Source organism: Sander lucioperca, chromosome 5, assembly GCF_008315115.2.
Source record: "Sander lucioperca isolate FBNREF2018 chromosome 5, SLUC_FBN_1.2, whole genome shotgun sequence".
Classification (NCBI taxonomy): Eukaryota; Metazoa; Chordata; class Actinopteri; order Perciformes; family Percidae; genus Sander; species Sander lucioperca.
In genome coordinates this window covers 3,898,791-3,925,000 of record NC_050177.1, presented here as the reverse complement: position 1 = coordinate 3,925,000, position 26,210 = coordinate 3,898,791, and the positions used below count along the sequence as shown (strand labels likewise).

General features: G+C 44.7%; 1 protein-coding gene and 3 non-coding genes across 7 annotated transcripts in view; all 4 read right to left on the bottom strand.

The window, feature by feature from the left end:
* Positions 1–25,656, bottom strand: part of atg16l1 (ATG16 autophagy related 16-like 1 (S. cerevisiae)) — a 25,813-nt gene extending 157 nt beyond the window's left edge. Inside the window, exons 1-22 of one of the 4 annotated variants that reach the window (XR_004107041.2) lie at positions 25,491–25,655; positions 24,468–24,579; positions 24,163–24,256; positions 19,353–19,458; positions 18,302–18,375; positions 17,876–17,945; positions 15,905–16,086; positions 14,336–14,401; positions 14,145–14,231; positions 11,155–11,214; positions 10,774–10,818; positions 8,144–8,246; positions 6,933–7,038; positions 5,092–5,162; positions 4,062–4,133; positions 2,717–2,837; positions 2,472–2,577; positions 2,011–2,160; positions 1,710–1,757; positions 1,421–1,522; positions 92–264; positions 1–13 (exon numbers count right to left, since the gene is read on the bottom strand). The exon at positions 1–13 is cut by the window's left edge and continues 157 nt beyond it. Coding sequence is in view for 3 of the 4 variants with exons in the window: in XM_031311231.2 (XP_031167091.1) it covers positions 171–264; positions 1,421–1,522; positions 1,710–1,757; positions 2,011–2,160; positions 2,472–2,577; positions 2,717–2,837; positions 4,062–4,133; positions 5,092–5,162; positions 6,933–7,038; positions 8,144–8,246; positions 10,774–10,818; positions 11,155–11,214; positions 14,145–14,231; positions 14,336–14,401; positions 15,905–16,086; positions 17,876–17,945; positions 18,302–18,375; positions 19,353–19,458; positions 24,163–24,256; positions 24,468–24,573 (1,863 nt within the window). In the remaining variant the exon portion in view is untranslated. Of the gene's footprint in view, positions 265–1,420; positions 1,523–1,709; positions 1,758–2,010; positions 2,161–2,471; positions 2,578–2,716; positions 2,838–4,061; positions 4,134–5,091; positions 5,163–6,932; positions 7,039–8,143; positions 8,247–10,773; positions 10,819–11,154; positions 11,215–14,144; positions 14,232–14,335; positions 14,402–15,904; positions 16,087–17,875; positions 17,946–18,301; positions 18,376–19,352; positions 19,459–24,162; positions 24,257–24,467; positions 24,580–25,490 lie in introns of all 4 variants that reach the window. The other 3 variants (XM_031311231.2, XM_036001261.1, XM_031311232.2) reach the window with 3 other exon arrangements.
* On the bottom strand, positions 3,253–3,533 carry LOC116058430. The gene has a single exon (XR_004107055.1).
* LOC116058428 lies at positions 7,139–7,418 on the bottom strand. Its single transcript, XR_004107053.1, has one exon.
* LOC116058429 lies at positions 16,351–16,630 on the bottom strand. Its single transcript, XR_004107054.1, has one exon.
* Positions 25,657–26,210: the final 554 nt, after the last annotated feature.

Below are 26,210 nucleotides of genomic sequence, written 5' to 3'. Positions count from 1 at the left end.
ACCCGTCTCAGCCAACACACAACCGTCCTGCTCTGTCTCCACCCGTCTCCGTCCTCTGTCTCCGCCCGTCTCAGCCAACACACAAATGTCCTGCTCTGTCTCCACCCGTCTCAGCGCGTCTGTCTCCGTCTCTGTCTCCACCCGTCTCCGTCTCCTTGGGTCTCGGCCAATCACATGTCTGACCAGAGGACGGCCTTGCTGCCTTTCTCCACGCTGGCGACGTAAGCTCCTGAAGGAGACCAGGACACCGAGTTGATGGCAGAGCTGCAGAAACAAACAAGGGTTGGTAGTGAGACCTGGTCCTGTCAGGACATCTAGACCCTCATCACACGAGGACAAGTCACAGGACACACACACACCAAACACACACCGTTACTCTGACAACCCTAATGTCTAAAGTTAGCTGTCAAATAGCCAACGTGAGCGTTAAATATGGTTTGTTCGTTGCTGAGAGGAGGGGGCTGAGACATGTAGCCGTCTCTTAAAATGCTTCCTGTTTGGGGGAAGAGATGGGGAAGGAATCCAGCGCTACGATTGGTCAAACTTTCAACTTTTGTTTGAGTTTAACATCAGGAAATTGTAGGTCATCCAGGATTTTATATCTTTAGTGCATGCTTGAAGTTTAGCTAACTGAACTGGTTTCATCCAGCTTGACTGATAAGTATAATTGGGTGTCGTCTGCGTAACAGTGAAAGTTAATTGAGTGTTTCCTAATAATATTGCCTAGAGGAAGCATATATAAGGAGAATAGAATTGGTCCAAGCACTGAGCCTTGAGGAACGCCATGGCTAACTTTAGCGTACCTGGAGGATGTATCGTTGATATTAACAAATTGAGATCAGAGAAGTAGGACTTAAACCAGCTTAGTGCGATTCCTTTAATGCCAACTAAATGTTCCAGTCTCTGTAAAAGGATGGTATGGTCAATAGTATCGAATGCAGCACTAAGATCTAATAAGACAAGTATGGAGACAAGTCCTTTGTCTGATGCAGTTAGAAGGTCGTTAGTAATTTTCACCAGTGCCGTCTCTGTGCTATGATGCTTTCTAAATCCTGACTGAAAGTCCTCAAATAGACTATTCCTATGTAAAAAGTCACATAACTGATTAGCGACTACCTTCTCAAGGATCTTGGAGAGAAAGGGAAGGTTAGATATAGGTCTATAGTTGGCTAAGACCTCAGGATTTCAGTAGAGGTTTCATCACAGCTACTTTAAATGACTGCGGTACATAACCTGTTAATAAAGACATGTTGATCATATCTAGTAATGAAGTGGTAACCACGGGTTTAACTCTGAGGGCTTCTGCACATGCTCGTTAGACTCTGAGGTCTTTGGGTCTGATATGTTGTGGGTCTGGCCTGATATGTTGTGGGTCTGGCTGGTTCTGGTCTGATATGTTGTGGGTCCGGCTGGTTCTTACTTGTGGTTTCGGTCCAGAGTTCGTTCCACTTTCCCCGTCAGAACGTTCCAGATGTAGAGAGCTCCGTCAGCTGATCCTCCGGCCACGTAGCTGCCGTCAGGACTAACACACACACACACACACACACACACACACACACACACACACACACACACACACCAAATACATTTTTTATACATACTGCAGAGTACATTTACTGTGAAACATGAAGACATTAAGTTTAAGTGGTAAGTGATGAACCAGAAACTTAAATGAATTAAATTAACTGGTAGAGAAATGTTCAACTCACCTGAAAGTTACTCTGGTCCAGTCAGCTCCACACTTAAAGCCTGGAGCACTACACACACACACACACACACACACACACACACACACACACACACACACACACACACACAGATATGACATTATGTATTAACTTGTGAGAAAGACTTGTTGTAATAGAGATCAGAAGGCTCCATTAGAGTCCCTAACCCTCCTTCATTGATCTGTATCAGGGGACAACTCCTTCCTCTCCTGCAATGAGACCCATTCTACAGGCGGTCTCTCTGCCTGTCTGTCTCTCTAACCTGTCTCTCTGTCTGTCCTACCTGAAAGTGTGTCTGACAGCGTTGGTTCTCAGGTCTATGATCTTGAGCAGGTCGTCTCTGGAGCAGCTGAGCAGTTCAGTCCGGTCGTGGTTCAGATCCAGAGACGTCACCCTGCCCTGCAGCTCCAGCTCCTGGACTATGCTCTCCGCTCTGAAACACACACACACACACACACAAACACACACACACACACAGAGACACACACACACACACACACGACTGATTAGTCGACTTAGACTCGACTTTCTGCAGCTGAACTGTGACCTCATAACTCAGCTGTACGCTTTCATTGGCCGGCCGGCTGGTTAGGCAGCTCCACATTCAGTTCCTAGTATCATACCACACATGTATGACATGTGTGTGCGCGTGTGTGTCTGTGCGTGTTTGTGCATGTGCGTGTGTGTGTGTGTGTACACACCCAAGCTCTGGTTATGCCGAGACACAACAGTTCATAAACGTACCTGATGTCCCAGAACCGAATTTTCTTATCAAAGTGTCCGCTCATGACACACTGCTCTGTGCACACGATGTCGTTACAGCTGGAGCCGGCAAACACCGTCTTCATACCTGCACAGATGAGAGAGACGCACAGCAGGTCAAACAAACACACTGAAAAGACACACACACACACACACACACACACACACACACACACACACACACACAGCTGCTCTGTCAACCCGGAACAAACTGTCCAATCACGTACAGACTTTACTGCGCAGGTCCCAGAGTTTGAGCGTTCGGTCGTAGCTCCCGGAGACGATTCGAGCGTTGTCCAATAGGAAGCGAGCGGACAGCACCTTCCCACTGTGACCTGTCAACGTATGCTGAAAACACACACACACACACACACACACACACAGAATGTAATGTACAGAGATGTCAAGCCCAAAAAGGCCGCCTTAACGTTTGTAACTCAAAATATTCCAAATATTATCTCCGCTGACAAAATAAATTTTGACTGAGCCCAAAAAGACCGTTTTCAAAACGCTTGTTACTCAAAATATTCCACCTTTTTTCTAAAATATTTTGACTTTTTTAGATTACGCTCTCGGACGTCTAATTCAAGACTAAATTTTTATGTCAACGGGTTGAAATCTTTGCACAATGATGTCCATTTCTACCTGACTTATCCCTGTTAGTTTAGTTTAGACTTCTTGTGTTCTATTTAAATAAATATAAATAAAGATATCTCTTTATAAAACAAGACTTGATGAAGTCTGGTGAAGTTTTTCTCTTTGTGGTCTCAGCAGGAGAGTGAGATCAGTACTCAGGCCCCGCCCCCTGGGCCTCACGCTCCGTTCTGATTGGTTCTGTTGGAAGTGAGTCATCATCACACTGAGCCTGCAGGCTCTCTGTACAGACTCGCACTGTGATGTCACTTCCTGTCTCTGTCAGCAGCTCCTGGGACCACCACTGCACCACTAGAGCATGATGGGAAAACAGAGCCGGAGCTGCTGGGAGCCAAGACGGCCAACAGAGGGGGGGCCGAGCTTCAGACCTTTTACTTTACATCACCGACCACAAGATGGCAGAACAGTTATTAATATTATTTATGGTTCTTCCTGCATAGGGTTAACTAACTAACTAACTAACTCACCATAACCCCTAACCCATAGAGGAATGTTTGGTTTTAGCCAGCGTCTAAGAATAACTTTACTAGAAAATAGCTGGAATATTTTTAAAAAGAAAAGTCTTTCTTCAACATTTTGGACCCTTGTGTTAGACGCTAAGATAAACGGGTGCTGGAACCTAACCTGATATCCAATCAGAAATGTAATAATTAGGGAAATTAAGTAGTAGTTGTTAAGCCCTAGTTCTGTTATTAAGTAGTAGTTATTAAGTAGTAGTTATTAAGCCCTAGTTCTGTTATTAAGTAGTAGTTATTAAGTAGTAGTTATTAAGCCCTAGTTCTGTTATTAAGTAGTAGTCATTAAGCCCTAGTTCTGTTATTAAGTAGTAGTTATTAAGCCCTAGTTCTGTTATTAAGTAGAAGTAGAATGAACATGTGACAGGCAAGTGAAGCTGGGCTGAGAGCTGTAAGGACTCACCCTCAGTCTGTAGTCATCTACGGTCCAGATCCGACTGGCGAAGTCATTGGAGGCCGCAAGCAGGTACGAGCCCTAAGCACAACACAACTGTCAACACAACATGTACCTGAACACAACATCTATCAGACCAACATGTCCCTGAACACAACATCTATCAGACCAACATGTCCCTGAACACAACATCTATCAGACCAACATGTCCCTGAACACAACATCTATCAGACCAACATGTCCCTGAACACAACATTTATCAGACCAACATGTCACTGAACCCAACATTTATCAGACCAACATGTCACTGAACCCAACAGGTCCCTGAACACATGTCCCTGAACACAACACCTATCCGACCAGCAGGTACCAGAGTTTTCCCGCCATCGTACGGCTGAACTGTTTACAATCAACGAAGAATGGTCTGTAGAGCTTTGTGGTAGACATAGCTGTGTGTATCTCGAGGGGTTTCGGCTTCTTTCCTCAACAAAATATTACGTTTAAAAAAAAAAAAAAAGCAATTTCCCTGATACATTATGTGTCTCTTTGTGGTAGTCTTTTAAACATCATTTTGGACCGTTATCTCCATATCTGTGTCTAAAACGTTTGGAAAAGCTAGAGCAGATAATACATAAATACTCAGAAAGCTTAAAGACAAAACTTAAACATAAAGAAGTCAAACTACAGTCATTAGATCTGAGAAAAGATTGTTTAATTCATTCAGCACCTAAACCATATAATGGCAGGAAAACCCTGTAGTCTGTTCAGTTTGGTATGTTTTGTAGTTATTTTTTTTTACATTTTATAGACTAAACTGTTGTAAATTATGAAAATAATCTGCAGAAAAATAACAGTAGCTGATGAAATGCCAAAAACAAAAACACACAAGTGTGAAACATTTTGTCTTTGTGTCAAACCAAAGCTGACTCTTCAGAGCCGTCAGAGTTTATTACCGATATCATAATATGTTTTACACTTTCTGACCAACCGGGAGGTGACATAATAAAGCATGTAAATATTAAATATTAAAAACCCTTACAGCGCTGTCGAACTCGATGCTGGTGATTCCAGCGTTGCTGCCGGTCAGAGCTCCTTTTGGCTCACAGCGACCTGCACACAGGGAATATAACAAGATTAAAGTTTGTTGGTTCCTACTGAACACAGGGAATATAACAAGTTTAAAGCCTGTTGGTTCCTACTGAACTCAGGGAATATAACAAGTTGAAAGCCTGTTGGTTCCTACTGAACTCAGGGAATATAACAAGTTTAAAGCCTGTTGGTTCCTACTGAACTCAGGGAATATAACAAGTTGAAAGCCTGTTGGTTCCTACTGAACTCAGGGAATATAACAAGTTGAAAGCCTGTTGGTTCCTACTGAACTCAGGGAATATAACAAGTTGAAAGCCTGTTGGTTCCTGCTGAACTCAGGGAATATAACAAGTTTAAAGCCTGTTGGTTCCTACTGAACTCAGGGAATATAACAAGTTTGAAGCCTGTTGGTTCCTACTGAACTCAGGGAATATAACAAGTTTAAAGCCTGTTGGTTCCTACTGAACACAGGGAATATAACAAGTTGAAAGCCTGTTGGTTCCTACTGAACTCAGGGAATATAACAAGTTGAAAGCCTGTTGGTTCCTACTGAACTCAGGGAATATAACAAGTTTAAAGCCTGTTGGTTCCTACTGAACTCAGGGAATATAACAAGTTTAAAGCCTGTTGGTTCATACTGAACTCAGGGAATATAACAAGTTTAAAGCCTGTTGGTTCATACTGAACTCAGGGAATATAACAAGTTGAAAGCCTGTTGGTTCCTACTGAACTCAGGAAATATAACAAGATTAAAGCCTGTTGGTTCATACTGAACTCAGGGAATATAACAAGATTAAAGCCTGTTGGTTCCTACTGACCACAGGGAATATAACAAGTTGAAAGCCTGTTGGTTCCTACTGAACTCAGGGAATATAACAAGATTAAAGCCTGTTGGTTCCTACTGAACACAGGGAATATAACAAGTTGAAAGCCTGTTGGTTCCTACTGAACTCAGGGAATATAACAAGATTAAAGCCTGTTGGTTCCTACTGACCACAGGGAATATAACAAGTTGAAAGCCTGTTGGTTCCTACTGAACTCAGGGAATATAACAAGATTAAAGCCTGTTGGTTCCTACTGAACACAGGGAATATAACAAGTTTAAAACCTGTTGGTTCCTACTGAACACAGGGAATATAACAAGATGAAAGCCTGTTGGTTCCTACTGAACTCAGGGAATATAACAAGATTAAAACCTGTTGGTTCCTACTGAACACAGGGAATGAAACAAGTTTAAAACCTGTTGGTTCCTACTGAACTCAGGGAATATAACAAGATGAAAGCCTGTTGGTTCCTACTGAACTCAGGGAATATAACAAGATTAAAACCTGTTGGTTCCTACTGAACTCAGGGAATATAACAAGATGAAAGCCTGTTGGTTCCTACTGAACTCAGGGAATATAACAAGATTAAAACCTGTTGGTTCCTACTGAACTCAGGGAATGAAACAAGTTTAAAACCTGTTGGTTCCTACTGAACACAGGGAATATAACAAGATGAAAGCCTGTTGGTTCCTACTGAACTCAGGGAATATAACAAGATTAAAACCTGTTGGTTCCTACTGAACTCAGGGAATGAAACAAGTTTAAAACCTGTTGGTTCCTACTGAACACAGGGAATGAAACAAGTTTAAAGCCTGTTGGTTCCTACTGAACTCAGGGAATGGGAGGATTTGTGGGGGTGGGGGGGGGGTTGGTGCACGGAAGGGAGGGAGAGGGGACGGGATGAGGAGGAGGAGGGAGGGGCGAGTTAGTCTCGTTCTGTTTGAAAATACTTTTCTTCTGAACTCACCGGCGACGACCTCCCACAGCTTAACCCGCCGGTCCATCCCTCCTGTTGCTAAGAGACGAGAGCCGGGGCTGAACCGCACGGCATTCACCTCGCCGTCATGGGCATCCTGAACACACACACACACACACACACACACACACACACACACGTTAACACAGTCAGGTTCAACTCTGAATAGAACATCCTTGTGTTTCTCTTCCTGTTTTGGTCTCAGGTTGAAAACTTGAGATCATCCCCCTCCTCTCCCTTCGGCCTCACGCTCCGTTCTGATTGGTTCTGTTGGAAGTGAGTCATCATCACACTGAGCCTGCAGGCTCTCTGTGCAGACTCACACTGTGATGTCACTTCCTGTGTCTGTCAGCAGCTCCTGGGACCACCACTGCACCACTAGAGCATGATGGGAAAACACAGCCGGAGCTGCTGGGAGCCAGAGGACCACAGGAGAGGATTCTGGGTAATCAGACCTTTTACTGCTCATCACCGACCAATCAGGTGACACTAAGGGATGTACCAAGAGGACTGCAAGACTGACTGACTAACGTGCATCCTCGTTTCCAAACTTTTCAAACCATAACGTTGGCAGCACCGGTTCCAAACCTCCGTTTTTAGGGGCTGACGTTTCTCTGAAATTCAGATTTTTTATCTAAAAATTAGGGCTGTCAAACGATTACATTTTCTTAATCGCGATTAATCGTTGAATTTCTATAGTTAATCGCGATTAATCGCATGTTTTATCACATGATTAAAATTCTATTATTTTGCATTTATTTGCAGTTTTTAAGTCCATATTAACAATGGAAAGCCATTCTTACCAGTGGATCTTGATTAGGAATCAAACGAATGAAAAGAAAGTGACTTTATGAACTTGATTTTAAGATTTGTATTTGTTTATTATATATTTAATCTAGTCACACATTTGAATTTAACAACAACTTTGAATGCACCACGAAATGCACCGAAATCCGCGTTGCTATTCCTGCAGCAGCAGGATGTGTTACGAGGAAGTACGGCAAAATAGTAGCCTGTTAGGCACGACGCAAAGCCGAGTGAAGTGAAAATAAATTAAGAAATGGCGGCATGCGATTAATACGATTAAAAAAAATGAACGCATTATGCTCGACCCTTAATCGCATCACGATTAACGCGTTAATGCTGACAGCCCTACTCAAAATATTCAACTTTTCTTTGCTTAAAACAGTCATGTTACTTACGAAAACGTGCAGAGCCGTGGACGGGACTCGAACCTCAGCACACACTCCTGAAGGAGCTTCAGTGTTTTCAGGCGATGTGTTGAAAGCGTTTCCAGGGCGACGCCTGCAGAGGAAGACGAGCGTTCATTAAAGCAGAGCTGAATTCTTCACGTATTTCAGACGTAAACTGCAGTTACAGCGGGAAGGCTCGGTAGCAAACTAAGACATACATTCCCAAATCTCCAGTTAGGTTCTAGTGTTGACCTAATGTAGGGCTGTATGGAATCTGTGTTTAGCTTTTCTAAATTTGGCAAACCTGTCCATGATTCTTATCACAGAAACTGTAGGACGTTACATTACAGCTGCCATCAGGCTGTGTTTGGCCCACGACGAGAAAGGACACTTACCACCGGGCTAAACCCTGAACCGCTACTGTTAGCTGGTAACTTGAGAGAAAGTCTGATTTTCTGTTCCGTACATGCAGAGGAATGTCTCCAGTACCCGGAGTTCCTACAGTCTCTTGTTCCTACAGTCTCGTTACTACGAAAAGGCGACAAAAAGGCGACTAAAAGGCACCGAAGAGGCGATGCGTCGCCTTTTCGTCACCTTTTTTCGTCGCCTTGTCTGTTCCTACAGGCCCATATTCCTACAGGTGTGGTATGTGTGTGTCGGTACTGCTACCGGTGATTCTAACACAAGATAACTGAGACAGACTGGGAGGACCAGCAGGATCGTGTTAGGAAACTGTACACAGGAACAACTACACACAGTGTTTCCCATACAGAGGTTCTACTTGGGCGCCCTGCCCAGGTAGACTGAGACCCTCCCAGGTAGACTGAGACCCCCCCAGGTAGACTGAGATCCTGCCCAGGTAGACTGAGACCCCTCCCAGGTAGACTGAGACCCTGCCCAGGTAGACTGAGACCCCTCCCAGGTAGACTGAGACCCGCCCAGGTAGACTGAGACCCCCCCCACCCCCCAGGTAGACTGAGACCCTCCCAGGTAGACTGAGACCCGCCCAGGTAGACTGAGACAGGTAGACTGAGACCCCCCCAGGTAGACTGAGACCCCCCCCCCCAGGTAGACTGAGACCCCCCCCCACCCCCCCAGGTAGACTGAGACCCTCTCAGGTAGACTGAGACCTGCCCAGGTAGACTGAGACCCTCCCAGGTAGACTGAGACCCCCCCAGATAGACTGAGACCCCCCCCCCCCCAGGTAGACTGAGACCCGCCCAGGTAGATAAAATCCATGCTCCTAGTCTTACCGTGGGATTAACTGAACTGATAAAACCGTAGAACCACCACAGCCACACCGCTGTGAAAGCTCCCCGAACATCATTTATCAGCAGGGTTGGGTAGCGTTTGGGTTTTACCCCGAAACCGGTGCTAAAGCGGTACTTTTCAAACGGTGCCAGTGCCTAAACGGTGCCTGAACTGATACTTTTTAATAAAGTTTAAAAAAAAAAGAAAGGTACTAAACAGTCAGCGACATTAAAGAACGGCTTGTTAATCGCTAAGGCCATATGGTCAAAATTAAAGATTTAATAATAATGTAATCACTATAACTTATAACAGTTACTTATTTCACCAGTAAATTGCTGTTGAACGACAAAAACAAGCACCAGATGGGAAAGGGTATTTTACAATAACTTTGAATGCACCATGAGGCTGGCGAGTGTCAAGTGAACGCACCGTCTGTGTTTTTCAGACGTCGGCAGCTGCAGTCAGACCGTTATGTCCCGCTGTTGGAGTCCTCTACAGGGAAATACAGTCACACTTTACACCGCTTAACCTTAGCTGTCAGCATTTTAATCGTTGTGTTTAATCCAGCTGCTAGCTAACGGTAGGCTAACGTTAGCTGGTGTCGAGTGTAGTGTAGTCAGGCACCGAAATGAGGCACCAAAATTTCCGTTCTTATTGGGTCTCGTTACTACCGTTTACGTCGGCACTGGTGCCCTATTGGCACCCAACCCTATTTATCAGAGTCTGGTTGTCACACCCTGACACTAACACGAGTACATTCTCAACCTGCGGGAAACACCGAACACGTCTCTACAACTGACTATTGATTAAGTATTTAGATTAATGCCAAGAATAATCACGCCACTACAAACTAGAGATGTTCCAGATACCATGAACCTGCCTATCAGCCGATACCGAGTACCAACCTGACACCAGCATGGTAAAATATACAGATGGTATTATGTTTTAAAAGCTCTTACTACTATCCCTGTGTCCCATGGATGAGATATGATTTCTATCTTTGTGAAACATTAACTAACTAACCCCCTAACCCAGTCTGACAGCGAGTCACAACTGAAATAATCTACTTTAAAAGGAGATTTTCTTCAGTTCTATATTATGTGGTATCGGATCGGTACTCAACGATACGAGCGTTTTAGGCAGAATCGGAGGCTTTTCAGATTCTGGTATCGGTGTCAGAACATCTCTACTACAAACTGTTTACACTGACGGCTCAACCATCAACACGTCACGCGTCGGTTTCTCTGCTGACAGCCAATCACATCAGTTTCCTCTCAGCCAATCACATCCGTTTCCTCTCAGAGAAATCTGGTTCTTATGAAGAATGAAAGGGACCGAGTGACGTGTGGATCAGAAAGCCGACAGAGTGAACACACAAAGTCTTTCACCTGCAGGGAGCTGAGACCAGTCCAGGATCAACACACTCAGACACTCTGCAGACAGACAGGTAGACAGACAGGTAGACAGGGAGAGACAGGCAGGGGGAGAGACAGAGAGAGAGACAAGTAGACAGAGAGAGAGACACGTAGAGAGACAGGGTGACCGAGAGAGACAGGCAGAGAGACAGGGAGGGAGATAGGGAGGGAGACAGACAGACAGTTAGAAAGTTAGAGAAACAGACAGGCAGACAGACAGTTAGAGAGAGAGAGACAGGCAGACAGACAGTTAGAGAGAGACAGACAGAGAGACAGACAGACAGGGTGTTAATGAGAACAGAGTGTGTGCAGAGAGCCATTAGAAGGTGGATCGAGGCTCTCAGATCTACGTACCCAAATATGTTGGAGATGGAGTCCAGCAGGCCGGCTGGAGGAGGCTGGGAGTTCTTCTTACTGCAGCACACACAGCAATACTACGTTATACACACAGCAATACTACGTTATACACGCAGCAATACTACATTATATACACACAGCAATACTACGTTATACACGCAGCAATACTACATTATATACACACAGCAATACTACGTTATACACGCAGCAATACTACATTATATACACACAGCAATACTACGTTATACACACAGCAATACTACATTATATACACACAGCAATACTACATTATACACACTACATTATACACACAGCAATACTACATTATACCACACATGTATGACGTGTGTGTGTCTGTGTGTGTGTGTGTGTGTGTGTGTGTGCGCGTGTGTGTCTGTGTGTGTGTGTGTGTGTGTGTGTGTGTGCGCGCGTGTGTGTGTGTGTGCGCGTGTGTGTGTGTGTGTCTGTGTGTGTGTGTGTGTGTGTGTGTGTGTGTGTGTGTGTGTCTGTGTGTGTGTGTGTGTGTGTGTGTGTGTGTGTGTGTCTGTGTGTGTGTGTGTGTGTGTGTGTGTCTGTGTGTGTGTGTGTGTGTGTGTTGGAACAAATTCCGAAATTCTAATATAATTCGAATATTAAAAAAATCAATACTATTCAAATGCTAAAATTACTATTATGCTTTTTTATGAATTTTTGTAATATTGTATATGCAGTCTTGCCTTTCTCGTGGCCTTGGTTACACGCATGTGAACATTAAATGCTTGTTTAGTCTGATGAACAATAAAGTTTTTGAATCGTATCACAATCGTACACGTTCCCTTAATACATCCATCCACGCGGTATCATCACAGTACTATCAGACATGGCGGAGAGCGACCTGAGGGCACAGCTGACAACGTTACACCCTGACAGCTAGGCCATCTGTCTAAAAATGGGCAAGAATGACTTCTCTTTCTGCCTGTCTCGTCATCACGGGGCTTACAGCCGTCCGCCAGGCGCTAACGGACAAACTGACACGGTCAAATGTAAAGATATGAGACCCATCAACATCACGCAGGGGTCTGGATTTAAAGACTTTATTCACCAGCTTGAGCCAAGGGACATTAAAGGTGACAAATTAACGCCATTCATTTAGTCCCGCTGTGTGATTGGTAATCAGAAAGAGATCAGCTGTTTAATTCTGTCATGTTAGTGGTCCCTCTAGTGGACAGAAGGTGGAACAACAACCACCTGCTGATAGTGGAGTTAACCATCCATGAGGCTGATTAATATCATCACATTAATAACAGGAGGATTCAGCATTTATATTACAATATTATATCAAATAACAAATGGAATTCAAATAGTATTATAGAGGAAGACTGACAGCCCTAGTGTGTGTGTGTGTGTGTGTGTGTGTGTGTGTGTGTGTCTCTGTGTGTGTGTGTGTGTGTGTGTGTGTCTCTGTGTGTGTGTGTGTGTGTGTGTGTGTGTGTCTCTGTGTGTGTGTGTGTGTGTGTGTCTCTGTGTGTGTGTGTGTGTGTGTGTGTGTGTGTGTCTCTCTGTGTGTGTCTCTGTGTGTGTGTGTGTGTGTGTCTCTGTGTGTGTGTGTGTGTGTGTGTGTCTCTCTGTGTGTGTCTGTGTGTCTCTCTCTGTGTGTGTGTGTGTGTCTCTGTGTGTGTGTGTGTGTGTCTCTCTGTGTGTGTGTGTGTGTCTCTGTGTGTGTGTGTGTGTGTGTGTGTGTCTCTCTCTGTGTGTGTGTGTGTGTGTGTGTGTGTGTGTGTGTCTCTGTGTGTGTGTGTGTGTGTGTGTGTGTGTCTGTGTGTCTGTGTGTGTGTGTGTGTGTGTGTGTGTGTGTGTGTGTCTGGTCTGTGTGTGTGTGTGTGTCTGGTCTGTGTGTGTGTGTGTGTGTGTGTGTGTGTGTGTGTGTGTGTGTGTGTGTGTGTGTGTGTGTGTGTGTGGGTGTGTCTGGTCTGTGTGTGTGTGTGTCTGGTCTGTGTGTGTGTGTGTGTGTGTGTGTGTGTGTGTGGTCTGTGTGTGTGTGTGTGTGTGTGTGTGTGTGTGTGTGTGTGTGGTCTGTGTGTGTGTGTGTGTGTGGTCTGTGTGTGTGTGTGTGTGTGTGTGTGTGTGTGTGTGTGTGTGTGTGTGTGTGTGTGTCTGGTCTGTGTGTGTGTGTGTGTGTGTGGTCTGTGTGTGTGTGTGTGTGTCTGGTCTGTGTGTGTGTGTGTGTGTCTGGTCTGTGTGTGTGTGTGTGTGTGTGTGTGTGTCTGGTCTGTGTGTGTGTGTGTGTGTGTGTGTGTGTGTGTGTGTGTGGTCTGTGTGTGTGTGTCTGGTCTGTGTGTGTGTGTCTGGTCTGTGTCTGTGTGTGTGTGTGTCTGGTCTGTGTGTGTGTGTGTGTGTGTGTGTGTGTGTGTGTGTGTGTGTGTGTGTGTGTGTGTGTGTGTGTGTGTGTGTGGTCTGTGTGTGTGTGTGGTCTGTGTGTGTGTGTGTGTGTCTGGTCTGTGTGTGTGTGTGTGTGTCTGGTCTGTGTGTGTGTGTGTGTGTGTGTGTGTGTGTGTGTGTGGTCTGTGTGTGTGTGTCTGGTCTGTGTGTGTGTGTCTGGTCTGTGTCTGTGTGTGTGTGTGTGTCTGGTCTGTGTGTGTGTGTGTGTGTGTGTGTGTCTGGTCTGTGTGTGTGTGTGTGTGTGTGTGTGTGTGTGTGTGTGTGTGTGTGTCTGGTCTGTGTGTGTGTGTGTGTGTGTGTCTGGTCTGTGTGTGTGTGTCTGGTCTGTGTCTGTGTGTGTGTGTGTCTGGTCTGTGTGTGTGTGTGTGTGTGTGTGTGTGTGTGTCTGGTCTGTGTGTGTGTGTGTGTGTGTGTGTGTGTGTCTGGTCTGTGTGTGTGTGTGTGTCTGGTCTGTGTGTGTGTGTGTGTGTGTGTCTGGTCTGTGTGTGTGTGTGTGTGTGTGTGTGTGTGTGTGTGTGTCTGGTCTGTGTGTGTGTGTGTCTGGTCTGTGTGTGTGTGTCTGGTCTGACCTGGGCGTTCTGCTGAGAGCTCTGTTAGGTGATGTCTCTCCACCACCTTTCCCTGCGTCCTCCGCCAAAACCTCGATGTCGTCGTCTCTGCAGACAGACAACAGTTACAGCACAGACACCCAGCGGCTGCTGCAGGTATTAATGTCACAGACAGACGTGTGAAATAATATGTAATAATTTAAAGTACTGACGGGTCGATGGGCAGAGGCTCTTTGGCTGCGTCGGCCAGTTCCTTCTGCAGTTTGGCCTGTCTGCGTCTGAAACACAGGAACAGAAATCATATACAGTATCTCACATTTTAGTAAATATTTCATTATATCTTTTAATGGGACAACATTGAAGAAATTACACTTTGCTCCAATGTAAAGTATGAAGTGTACAGCTTGTATAACAGAGTAAATGTCCTGTCCCCTCAAAATAACTCAGCACACAGCCATTAATGTCTAAACCGCTGGCAACTAAAGTTTTTGAATATTTTTGTTGACGTTTTTGAATATTTGTTGGACGTTTTTTGACATTTCCGAATATTTTTTTTTGAAATTTTTGAATTTTTTTTTGACATTTCTGAATTTTTTTTTGACATTTCTGAATTTTTTTTTTGACATTTTTGAATTTTTTTTTGACATTTCTGAATTTTTTTTTTGACATTTTTGAATTTTTTTTTGACATTTCTGAATATTTTTTTGGAAATTTCTGAATATTTTTTTGGAAATTTCTGAATTTTTTTTTGGACATTTTTGAATATTTTTTTGACATTTTTGAATAGTTTTTTGACATTTTTAAATATTTTTGTTGACATTTTTGAATATTTTTTTGACATTTTTGAATATTTTTTTGACATTTTTAAATATTTTTGTTGACATTTCTGAATATTTTTTTGGACATTTCTGAATATTTTTTTTGACATTTTTGAATATTTTTTTTGACATTTTTGAATTTTTTTTTGACATTTTTAAATATTTTTGTTGACATTTCTGAATATTTTTTTTTTGAATATTTATTTTGACATTTTTGATTTTTTTTGATATTTTTTAAAAAAAAATTGACATTTTTGAATATTTTTTTTGACATTTCTGAATATTTTTTTCTGAACATTTTTGTCACTTTCTTCAAAGTTCTATCAATTTTTTTTTCAAATGCTAAGAAATTGAATTTTTTTATTCAATTTCCCCAAATTCAATGAAAGTAGTTAACTGATCGTCACTTTGACAGAGAATAACTTTACATCTGAAGAGTTTAAAGACTCTATTTGTCCGTTGTTTATTTCTAAAGAAACACGACAATGTATAAAAGGCTCCATTACCTTGTAGCTCACGTTATGGCTCCGTAGCAGACGTTTTTATAAAAATAGGCTAACGATTGGGTCATAACCACGAGACTTACTGTCTCATAGTAGAGGAATTACCGTATAGTACAGGAGAAGCTCTCAGGCAGTTTGGACTTCCATTAGCTGTTTAAGTTTAATTACTAATGTTAACTATCATTTTAGTGATCAATAATTAGCCTGTGTCTATGTTATCTCCTTACATATACCTACGCTCTCCGTCTCTGCTAGATTGGGAATGATTGAGATTTCTCTTGGCACAGCTACCAGAAGACTTCCAACTTTCAGACAGGTTGCTCACGTCACATCTACGTCTTCAAGCTCAGTTGGAGGCTGCTCAGTAACGCTCAGCCATCACCGGGAAAGAGACTTCACTGGTCTCCGTCCAGAGACACGGGACCTGCTGGTCCATTATACATACGTCTATGGTGTTTACCTGCTGTCCTTCTCGTTCTCGGCGTTGAGCTTGTTAGCTTCCTGAGCTTTCTCGGCCATCCAGCGGGACACCAGCTCCTGGTTGTCCTCAGTGGTTTTCCGCAGCTTCTCCTCCAGAGCAGAGAAGGTGATCTGCAGCGCGTCGTACTCGTCCTTCAGCGTCTGATTGGCTCTCTCCAGGTCCTAGGGTTACACACAGGAAGTCATCCCCATCACCCTGACCCTCCACAACAAAAGATCTGATAACCATCACAGAGAAACTGCTGGGAACACAGGAGTAAAATGTGATTGATTAATGGTAGTGAGCGCACATCAAAAGCTCTTTTCCCTTTTTATCTTTCTCTCATCTGATCGATCCAAAACACACCAGCTGTCAGAACGGCCTCAGACAGGAAGCTGAAGGTTTTAGGAATGTTAACTAACTTCCTGTTTCCTGTGCGTTCAGAAGGTCTCAGGTTGAAAACTTGAGATCATCCCCCTCCTCTCCCTTCGGCCTCACGCTCCGTTCTGATTGGTTCTGTTGGAAGTGAGTCATCATCACACTGAGCCTGCAGGCTCTCTGTGCAGACTCACACTGTGATGTCACTTCCTGTGTCTGTCAGCAGCTCCTGGGACCACCACTGCACCACTAGAGCAAGATGGGAAAACAGAGCCGGGGCTGCTGGGAACCAGAGGACCACAGGAGAGGATTCTGGGTAATCAGACCTTTTACTGCTCATCATTGACCTTCATCACGCCTCTAAACACTCTTTAAAGAGTGACTTCTGCATTTTTAACATTATGTTCCCTCGTTTCTGGGTCTAAGTGTCTGATGGAACAACAATCTGTGAAACTGGTCCAGTATTAAACCAGAACCAAGCTGTAATGTAACCCTACAGGACTAATGTTCAGCAGCAATTAGAGTCACTAAAAGTTCTGTTGTTGCCGCTGACAGACTCAGATTATTATTCTAAGTGTCTGACAACATTATGAAAGGATCCCTACAGAGATAGACCTTTTAGTTAAAGAGTAAGATCCTTTTAGTTTAACATCAAACAGCCCCGAAATCACCATCACCAAACTCCACCAGACTCCATGTAAATAATCAGGATTTTTAGCGTGTATAGAGCCAGCATATTTCCACCAGACTCCCTGTAAATAATCACTACTTTTAGCGTGTATAGAGCCAGCATATTTCCACCAGACTCCATGTAAATAATCACTACTTTTAGCGTGTATAGAGCCAGCATATTTCCACCAGACTCCATGTAAATAATCAGGACTTTTAGCGTGTATAGAGCCAGCATATCTCCACCAGACTCCATGTAAATAATCACTACTTTTAGTGTGTATAGAGCCAGCATATTTCCACCAGACTCCATGTAAATAATCAGGACTTTTAGCGTGTATAGAGCCAGCATATTTCCACCAGACTCCATGTAAATAATCAGTACTTTTAGCGTGTATAGAGCCAGCATATTTCCACCAGACTCCATGTAAATAATCAGGACTTTTAGCGTGTATAGAGCCAGCATATTTCCACCAGACTCCATGTAAATAATCAGTACTTTTAGCGTGTATAGAGCCAGCATATTTCCACCAGACTCCATGTAAATAATCAGGACTTTTAGCGTGTATAGAGCCAGCATATTTCCACCAGACTCCATGTAAATAATCAGTACTTTTAGCGTGTATAGAGCCAGCATATTTCCACCAGACTCCATGTAAATAATCAGGACTTTTAGCGTGTATAGAGCCAGCATATCTCCACATGTAAATGGGTGAATTAAGGGTTTATTTCAACCAAACCAGAGTGGTGATTGTTGGAACAGTGGAAAGATGAACCAAGACGGCTTTTGATAGTTTTATTTAGTTTCTGTCCACTTTGAATGAAGTGTGTTTTATGATGATAAAAGTCCTGATTATTTACATGGAGTCTGGTGGGTTTAGATAGACCCTGTGAGGTCAGGTGACGTGATCAGCTAGTTCCTACCTGCAGGAAGTTCCTCAGCTCCCGACAGTCTCCCTCCAGACCGGCCATCTGCTGCTGGTACTCCAACATCCTGACAACACACACAGCTGTTACTCATTCATGTTGGATCCAACGTTCAGGACCTTCTAACTGAGATAGGACAGGAATCATTTCTGTGATATAGACCCTGGTGTGGGACACACACACATGCTGCAGAGTGTGTGTGTGTGTGTGTGACTATGTGTGTGTGTGTGTGTGTATATATATGAGTGTGTGTGTGTGTATATATATGAGTGTGTGTGTGTATATATATATATATATATATATATATATATATATATATATATATATATATATATATATATATATATATATATATATGTGTGTGTGTGTGTGTGTGTGTGTGTGTGTGTATATATGAGTGTGTGTGTGTGTGTGTGTACTGACTTGGCCTCGTTGCTCTGGATCTCTTTGTCCTTCATTTGAATCTGGTTGTTCAGTTCGATCACACTCTGAGCCAGCTGCAGGACAAACACACACACACACACACACACACACACACACACACACACACACACACACACACACACACACACACACACACACACACACACACCCCACCCCACCCCGAGATAAATAAAGAGCAACAGCATGAAGAAGTGGAGGCCAGTCTGAATGGATAATGAATGTTAGACAACAGAAAATCAGATGATTGTTTCCTAAAACATCTTAAATATTCAGAACATGCTGATGATTTTATTTTGTTAGAGCCAGAGACTCTTTCAGACCGTTTTCACACAACAAACAGTCAACCCACAAGAATTAGGAACTATTTATTAAGGATATCATCTGTCCATCGTGTTGTGACTAGAGGGGATACAGCTACGGCGAGGTTGTGACTAGAGGGGATACAGCTACGGTGAGGTTGTGACTAGAGGGGATACAGCTACGGTGAGGTTGTGACTAGAGGGGATACAGCTACAGTGAGGTTGTGACTAGAGGGGATACAGCTACGGTGAGGTTGTGACTAGAGGGGATACAGCTACAGTGAGGTTGTGACTAGAGGGGATACAGCTACAGTGAGGTTGTGACTAGAGGGGATACAGCTACGGTGAGGTTGTGACTAGAGGGGATACAGCTACGGTGAGGTTGTGACCAGAGGGGATACAGCTACAGCGAGGTTGTGACTAGAGGGGATACAGCTACAGTGAGGTTGTGACTAGAGGGGATACAGCTACAGCGAGGTTGTGACCAGAGGGGATACAGCTACGGTGAGGTTGTGACTAGAGGGGATACAGCTACGGTGAGGTTGTGACTAGAGGGGATACAGCTACGGTGAGGTTGTGACTAGAGGGGATACAGCTACAGTGAGGTTGTGACTAGAGGGGATACAGCTACAGTGAGGTTGTGACTAGAGGGGATACAGCTACGGTGAGGTTGTGACTAGAGGGGATACAGCTACGGTGAGGTTGTGACTAGAGGGGATACAGCTACTGACCTCTCCCCGTTTCTTGTGCAGCTCCGTCAGCTCCTCCTGGTGTCGGATTCTCATCTGAGACATTTCCTGCTGCAGGGCATCGGTGCGACTCGAGTCTGCACCCGAACTGAGACAGAAGACAGGGACAGGTTAGGAGACATGTTAGACACGTTAGGGGACAGGTTAGGGGACACGTTAGGGGACACGTTAGGGGACACGTTAGGGGACACGTTAGGGCAGAAGTTCTCAAACTATTTTCATTAAAGCCCATGTTGCAGGGTTTATTTTCTAATGAATTTGCGTAATTTGCTTGTTGGTAATAAACATTTAAACTGTTACCCAACAACATCAAATACAATAGATATCACAAAACGGAATAAAATACGAAAAAGTAGTACTATTTTACAGCGGTTTGCAATGATTCTCTTTTCCCCCACAATGCATTGCACTACGTCACGTTGGGGAGACGACAGACGAAATCCCCGAAAGCCCCGTCTCTGTTCCCTGTCTATGGTCTCGGTCTGTGCCACTGGTCTCTGTTCCCTGTCTATGGTCTCGGTCTGTGCCACTGGTCTCTGTTCACTGTCTATGGTCTCGGTCTGTGCCACTGGTCTCTGTTCCCTGTCTATGGTCTCGGTCTGTGCCACTGGTCTCTGTTCCCTGTCTATGGTCTCGGTCTGTGCCACTGGTCTCTGTTCCCTGTCTATGGTCTCGGTCTGTGCCACTGGTCTCTGTTCCCTGTCTATGGTCTCGGTCTGTGCCACTGGTCTCTGTTCCCTGTCTATGGTCTCGGTCTGTGCCACTAGTGTTGCAAAATATGGCTTTTGGTCTCGACCGAGTCCACGTGTCTTTATTATGTGTATAATAATATTGGAGGGGAAGTGAAACACAGCTTGGACGGGGATACTGTTCGGCTTTTCACAAGTTTAGACAGCTAGCTACGCCGACGTTTGCTAACGTTAGCGCAACAGCGTTAGCCTAGACTGCTAGCTAGGTAAATATTACGACTGACTTCGTTGTTTCCTATATCTGCGTCCACGTTATCAACATAAGACATGTGGCATTAGTGCTCCTTTTGTACCATAATGTTATTGAATGAAATGTTAAGCTTCGCTCCTACGAGATGGGTGGGTTTTTGTTAGCTACATACAAAGCTAACTGGCTATAGTTACTATGGTGTTACTATGCTATAGCAACTTCGGCAATCGGCATTAGTTTCGGTGAGCTAACCACGACAGTATTGTCGCCCACAATCAACCTCTGCTGCTAAAAGCAGTCAATCTGCAGTGATGATTGAAGAGACGCTTGTGGATGTGTTAGCTGTCGTGGTTAGCTCACCGGAACTACTGCCGAAGCTGCTGGCTGGCTACGCAATGTTAGCTAATTCTGCTAGCACAGGCTAACTATAGCCAGTTAACTTTGTGTGTAACGTAGCTAACAAAAACCCACCCATCTCGTAGGAGCGAAGCTTCACATTTCATTCAATACAATTATGGTACAAAAGGAGCACTAACGCCACATGTCTTATGTTGACAACATGGACGCAGATATAGGAAACAACGAAGGCAGTCGTAATATTTACCTAGCTGGCTAGGCTAACGCTGTTGCGCTAACGTTAGCAAAACGTCGGCGTAGCGTTAGCTAGCTAGCTGTCTAAACTTGTGAAAAGCCGAACAGCATCCCCATCCAAGTAATAAATAAACACTAGGCAAATATGTTGTTACTGGAGCTAGTAGGGTCCATCAAAACGTGAGATATCTAATCAAAATGTGTTTACAACGTCGGGGGATTTCACAGGTGGGACTGACTGGCAAGTTAGCCCATAGCTAACATGATGCCTTCTATTTCTAGATCTAGATAGATTACCAGAACTTATCTGAACTAACGACATGATCACTGTCACTAGATATAAAGAAAACATTGACTTTCACTCGGTGCTGTTCACCATAGTTCTAGTACTAGACTGGTACACAGTCACCATAGTTCTAGTACTAGACTGGTACACAGTCACCATAGTTCTAGTACTAGACTGGTACACAGTCACCATAGTTCTAGTACTAGACTGGTACACAGTCACCATAGTTCTAGTACTAGGCTGATACAGTCACCATAGTTCTAGTACTAGGCTGATACACAGTCACCATAGTTCTAGTACTAGGCTGATACACAGTCACCATAGTTCTAGTACTAGACTGGTACACAGTCACCATAGTTCTAGTACTAGACTGATATACAGTCACCATAGTTCTAGTACTAGACTGGTACACAGTCACCATAGTTCTAGTACTAGGCTGATACACAGTCACCATAGTTCTAGTACTAGACTGGTACACAGTCACCATAGTTCTAGTACTAGACTGATATACAGTCACCATAGTTCTAGTACTAGGCTGAGGCACAGTCACCATAGTTCTAGTACTAGGCTGAGGCACAGTCACCATAGTTCTAGTACTAGGCTGGTACACAGTCACCATAGTTCTAGTACTAGGCTGATACACAGTCACCATAGTTCTAGTACTAGACTGATATACAGTCACCATAGTTCTAGTACTAGGCTGAGGCACAGTCACCATAGTTCTAGTACTAGACTGATACACAGTCACCATAGTTCTAGTACTAGGCTGATACACAGTCACCATAGTTCTAGTACTAGGCTTTCTGTACCCATTAATCAACAGTGGTGGTTAACCTGCAACATGGGCTTTAATGTACCCCCTCTGAATTGTGTTTTTAAGCCAAGTACCCCGTGACCAGTGAAAAACATGCTGACATCTCTATAAAGAGGAACAATGCAGCGTCGTCCCAGAGGAGAGAAGAGACTAGAAGATCTTCACATTTAACAAGATGGAATCAGAGAAATCTGATTTATTTAATAAAAAAGTGACTCAAGCGATGAATCGATTATCAAAATAGTTGGCGATTAATTTAATAGTTGACAACTAATGGATTAATGGATTCATCGTTGCAGCTCTAGCGTGAGGCCACGTGGGCTCAGACAGGTAGAAATGGGATTGGGACAGCACTTCACCAGATCTCATGTTACCATGGTTACCTTGGTGACGTTTAATAACAAAGATGTTGCTGAATTGCCGGTTTGGGGATTATCATTTGAAGTTAGTAGCTCTCCACCCGGCCGAGGCCCAGAGACGGCTGCCTGGCTCCCTCTAGTTCTACCAGCTGGACAGCAGGCTGGTCCGCTCCGTGGTCGTGCTGTTGTTCACCTCTTTAATTCCCTGATTTCCCTACAGTCGCCGCGGTAACCGTCACAACGCTTTGAACTGTGGGTAATTCCCTTTGGTGAAGTCAGCATCGATGCAGACTCACAGAAAGGGCTCGGTGAGTGTCCTCAGACCCTCAGACCCTTTACCAGTCCTTCAGAAAAATCAGAGTTATTTTGTGATAGTTTTGGGCTAAACTCCTTGATTACGCGGCACGTTTTCTTGAAAAATGCGATGGAATTGCGGGAACTTGTAAAAGCGGCGGTGTCATCACGGCTTCATCGCGGGGTTTGCAGCTTTTCAATGATGTTCACGTCGCGTAATTACGTCACTTCATAACCAGCGGTGCCAACTCCTCTCCAATGGAAGTCGCCAGCACCAGCTCCAAAAGTCGCTAGATGATGTCATACGCTCATTTGCATATTTTTGACGTCATTACGCAATCATTTGTATAAAGCTCAGTGGTCGTGTCAGCAAGGTAGACAGAAAGAAATAGAACTCTTTAGCCAAATAATCACAAATTCAACGCAGGAATTAATTTGACCTTCTAATCATTCCTCAGGAGGAAAAACATGAAATTCTACAAAGAGAGGAGAGAGATAAAGAATTCTCAAAGAAGGCTGGCTCGCCCAGGACCAGGACCAGGTCCAGGTCCAGGACCAGGACCAGGTCCAGGACCAGGCCCAGGACCAGGACCAGGCCCAGGACCAGGACCAGGCCCAGGTCAGCTCAGCGGAGTCTTTCTCCCGTCACGTCCCGCTGTCTGTCCTACCTACACAGCCCCCCCCCCTCTACCTGCACACTGTCCTGCTGTCTCTCCTGCCTATACCCCCCCCCCCACCCCCCTCTACCTGCACACTGTCCTGCTGTCTCTCCTGCCTATACCCCCCCCCCCACCCCCCTCTACCTGCACACTGTCCTGCTGTCTCTCCTGCCTATACCCCCCCCCCACCCTGCCCCCCCCGCTCAGAGCTGCTCCTCTGCTCCTCAGTCACAGAACAGGAGGCGGCTACAGGAGAGAAATACCTCGCGTGCTCGCTGGACAATACCATTTGTCGCTAGTCGCTTTTTTGATAAAAGTCGCTAAGGTGGTCTGAAAAGTCGCTAAATCTAGTCGCTAAGATGGCAACACTGTTCATAACGTTCCCATGGCAACAGGGGAAAACGGCTGCTCCTGTGTGAAGTAAACCAACATTTGTCATCTTCCTGCTAAGATATAAATACGGGACTTCTTGCAACCAAAATGCAGGGATTATGAAATCATGTAAGCCCCGCATATTTTGCGCGGAAATCGGCAATTTATGTGGCGTATGTGAAAAAATGCGAAATAACCACCCGAAATAAATATGCAGACTTTGGCTGATTATGCGTTGAATTATGGGATGGCATAATCACGTTGTTCTGGAGGGACTGACTGGGACAACACTAAGCCCTTACGGATTTCACGAGAACACACACCAAAGTCTATGAGTCCGTGAGTCTGGACTCTGGGGGTCAGGACTCTGGGGGTCTGGGACTCTGGGGGTCTGGGACTCTGGGGGTCTGGGACTCTGGGGGTCTGGGATTGGGCCGTTTTAAGGATCAAGGAAACTTCAGGAAGGTGGAGGACTCACCTGGTCTCGTGTCCCCGCTGGACGTCATACTTGTCTGTCTGATATCTCTCTGATAGGACAGCCTGCAGGTCTGACTTCTCCAGCAGTCTGGTATCTGAGAGAGAGACACATCATTAACCTGTCTGTCTCTCTGATAGGACAGCCTGCAGGTCTGACTTCTCCAGCAGTCTGGTATCTGAGAGAGAGACACATCATTAACCTGTCTGTCTCTCTGGGATCAGTTATCTTATTGTAAACAGGCTGTGATTGGCTGAGTGTCCTGAGTTAATGTAAACAGAGGCTGTGATTGGCTGAGAGAGACTCACACTGGTGGATGATCTCCTCGAAGGCCTGTCTCTGAACTCGGTCTCTGAGCTTCAGCTGCTCGGAGACGTGTCTCTTCCACGTACACTCCACCTGTCGCTCAGCCATGACCACCTGAGAGAGAGACAGGCAGGCAGACAGACAGACAAAGAGAGAGACAGGCAGACAGAGAGACAGACAGACAGGCAGGCAGAGAGACAGGCAGACAGACAGGCAGATAGAGAGAGAGAGAGACAGACAGACAGACAGAGAGAGAGACAGACACACACACACACACACACACACACAGACAGAGACACACAGACAGAGACACACACACACACAGACAGACAGACACACACACACACAGACAGACACACAGACAGAGACACACACACACACACACACAGACAGACACACACACACACACACACACACACACACACACAGACAGAGACACACAGACAGAGACACACACACACACACAGACAGACAGACACACACACACACACACACAGACAGACACACAGACAGAGACACACACACACACACACACACACAGACAGAGACACACACACACAGAGACACACACACACACAGAGATTGTAGTACTTGTACTGCAGTAAATGCGTGTTTTCGTGTACTAGTCCTGTAGTTGTAGCTGTGTTGTTGACTGTATGAAGTGTGAATAAAGTTTTACAAGGTGAAACATTATCATCACGAGTTTAGCTGCTGTTAGCTTCTCGGTTAGCATGTTTTGCTAACAGGGAACCACAACACAAACAGGAAGGCTAACGTGCTAACAGGCGCTAACATGCTAACAGTCAGTTCTGATTAAATGTGTGTGTCCCGCTCACTGCGTGCGTGTGTCCCGGTCACTGCGTATGCGTGTCCCGGTCACTGCGTGTGCGTGTGCCGGGGACTGCGCGGGGATTACGGGCTGTTTCAGGGACACTAACACCCGTGACTCGGCATGTTAGCATGCTAACTAGCCGCTAGCTGCAGAACTCCGCAGCGCTTTAAAAAGGAGGAACCAGTCAACTTACAGCATCTACCTGGTCCCGGCCCGCGGCTGGTCTCCTCTAGCGGCCTCTGCTGGGCCTGTGCTGGGCCTCTGGTGCTGGGTTCACGATGTTCGGTGTTTACAGGTCCGACTTCTCTTCTTTAACGACTTCATCTGCTCAACTACTGACCAAGGAGCTCAGGCTCGCCCGCATACTTCCTGGAAGGTCGCACCAACATGACGTAATGACGTAGACATTATACGTAGTTCGCAACAGTATTCTGATCTTCAGTCAGAAACCAAGACACTTTCCTGCTCTTTATTCATATACATACATGTGACCGACTGAAATTCATTAATAACGTCGGTCTATTATATGTATCTGTACATTTGAACAATAAAGAATTGAACAGAAATATTTCTTGGGAAGACGTCAGCACGTTTAGTTCCCAAAATATCTAGTCAGTTCTCCCAGTCTGGGTTATTAAGACATGGTTCTGATTATCTGATGACATATACTACATCATTAGACAGACAGACAGAGAGACAGACAGGCAGGGAGGGAGATAGACAGGGAGGGAGACAGACAGACAGGCAGAGAGACAGATGATAAATACAACATTAAAACAAGTAGAAGGTGTAACATTTTATTGAGATAGTTTCAGATCCATCCAACCCATCACTACATCATATTACATCATTACATCATATTAAATCATTAAATCATATTACATCATCATCATCAAAATATTAAACACACAGC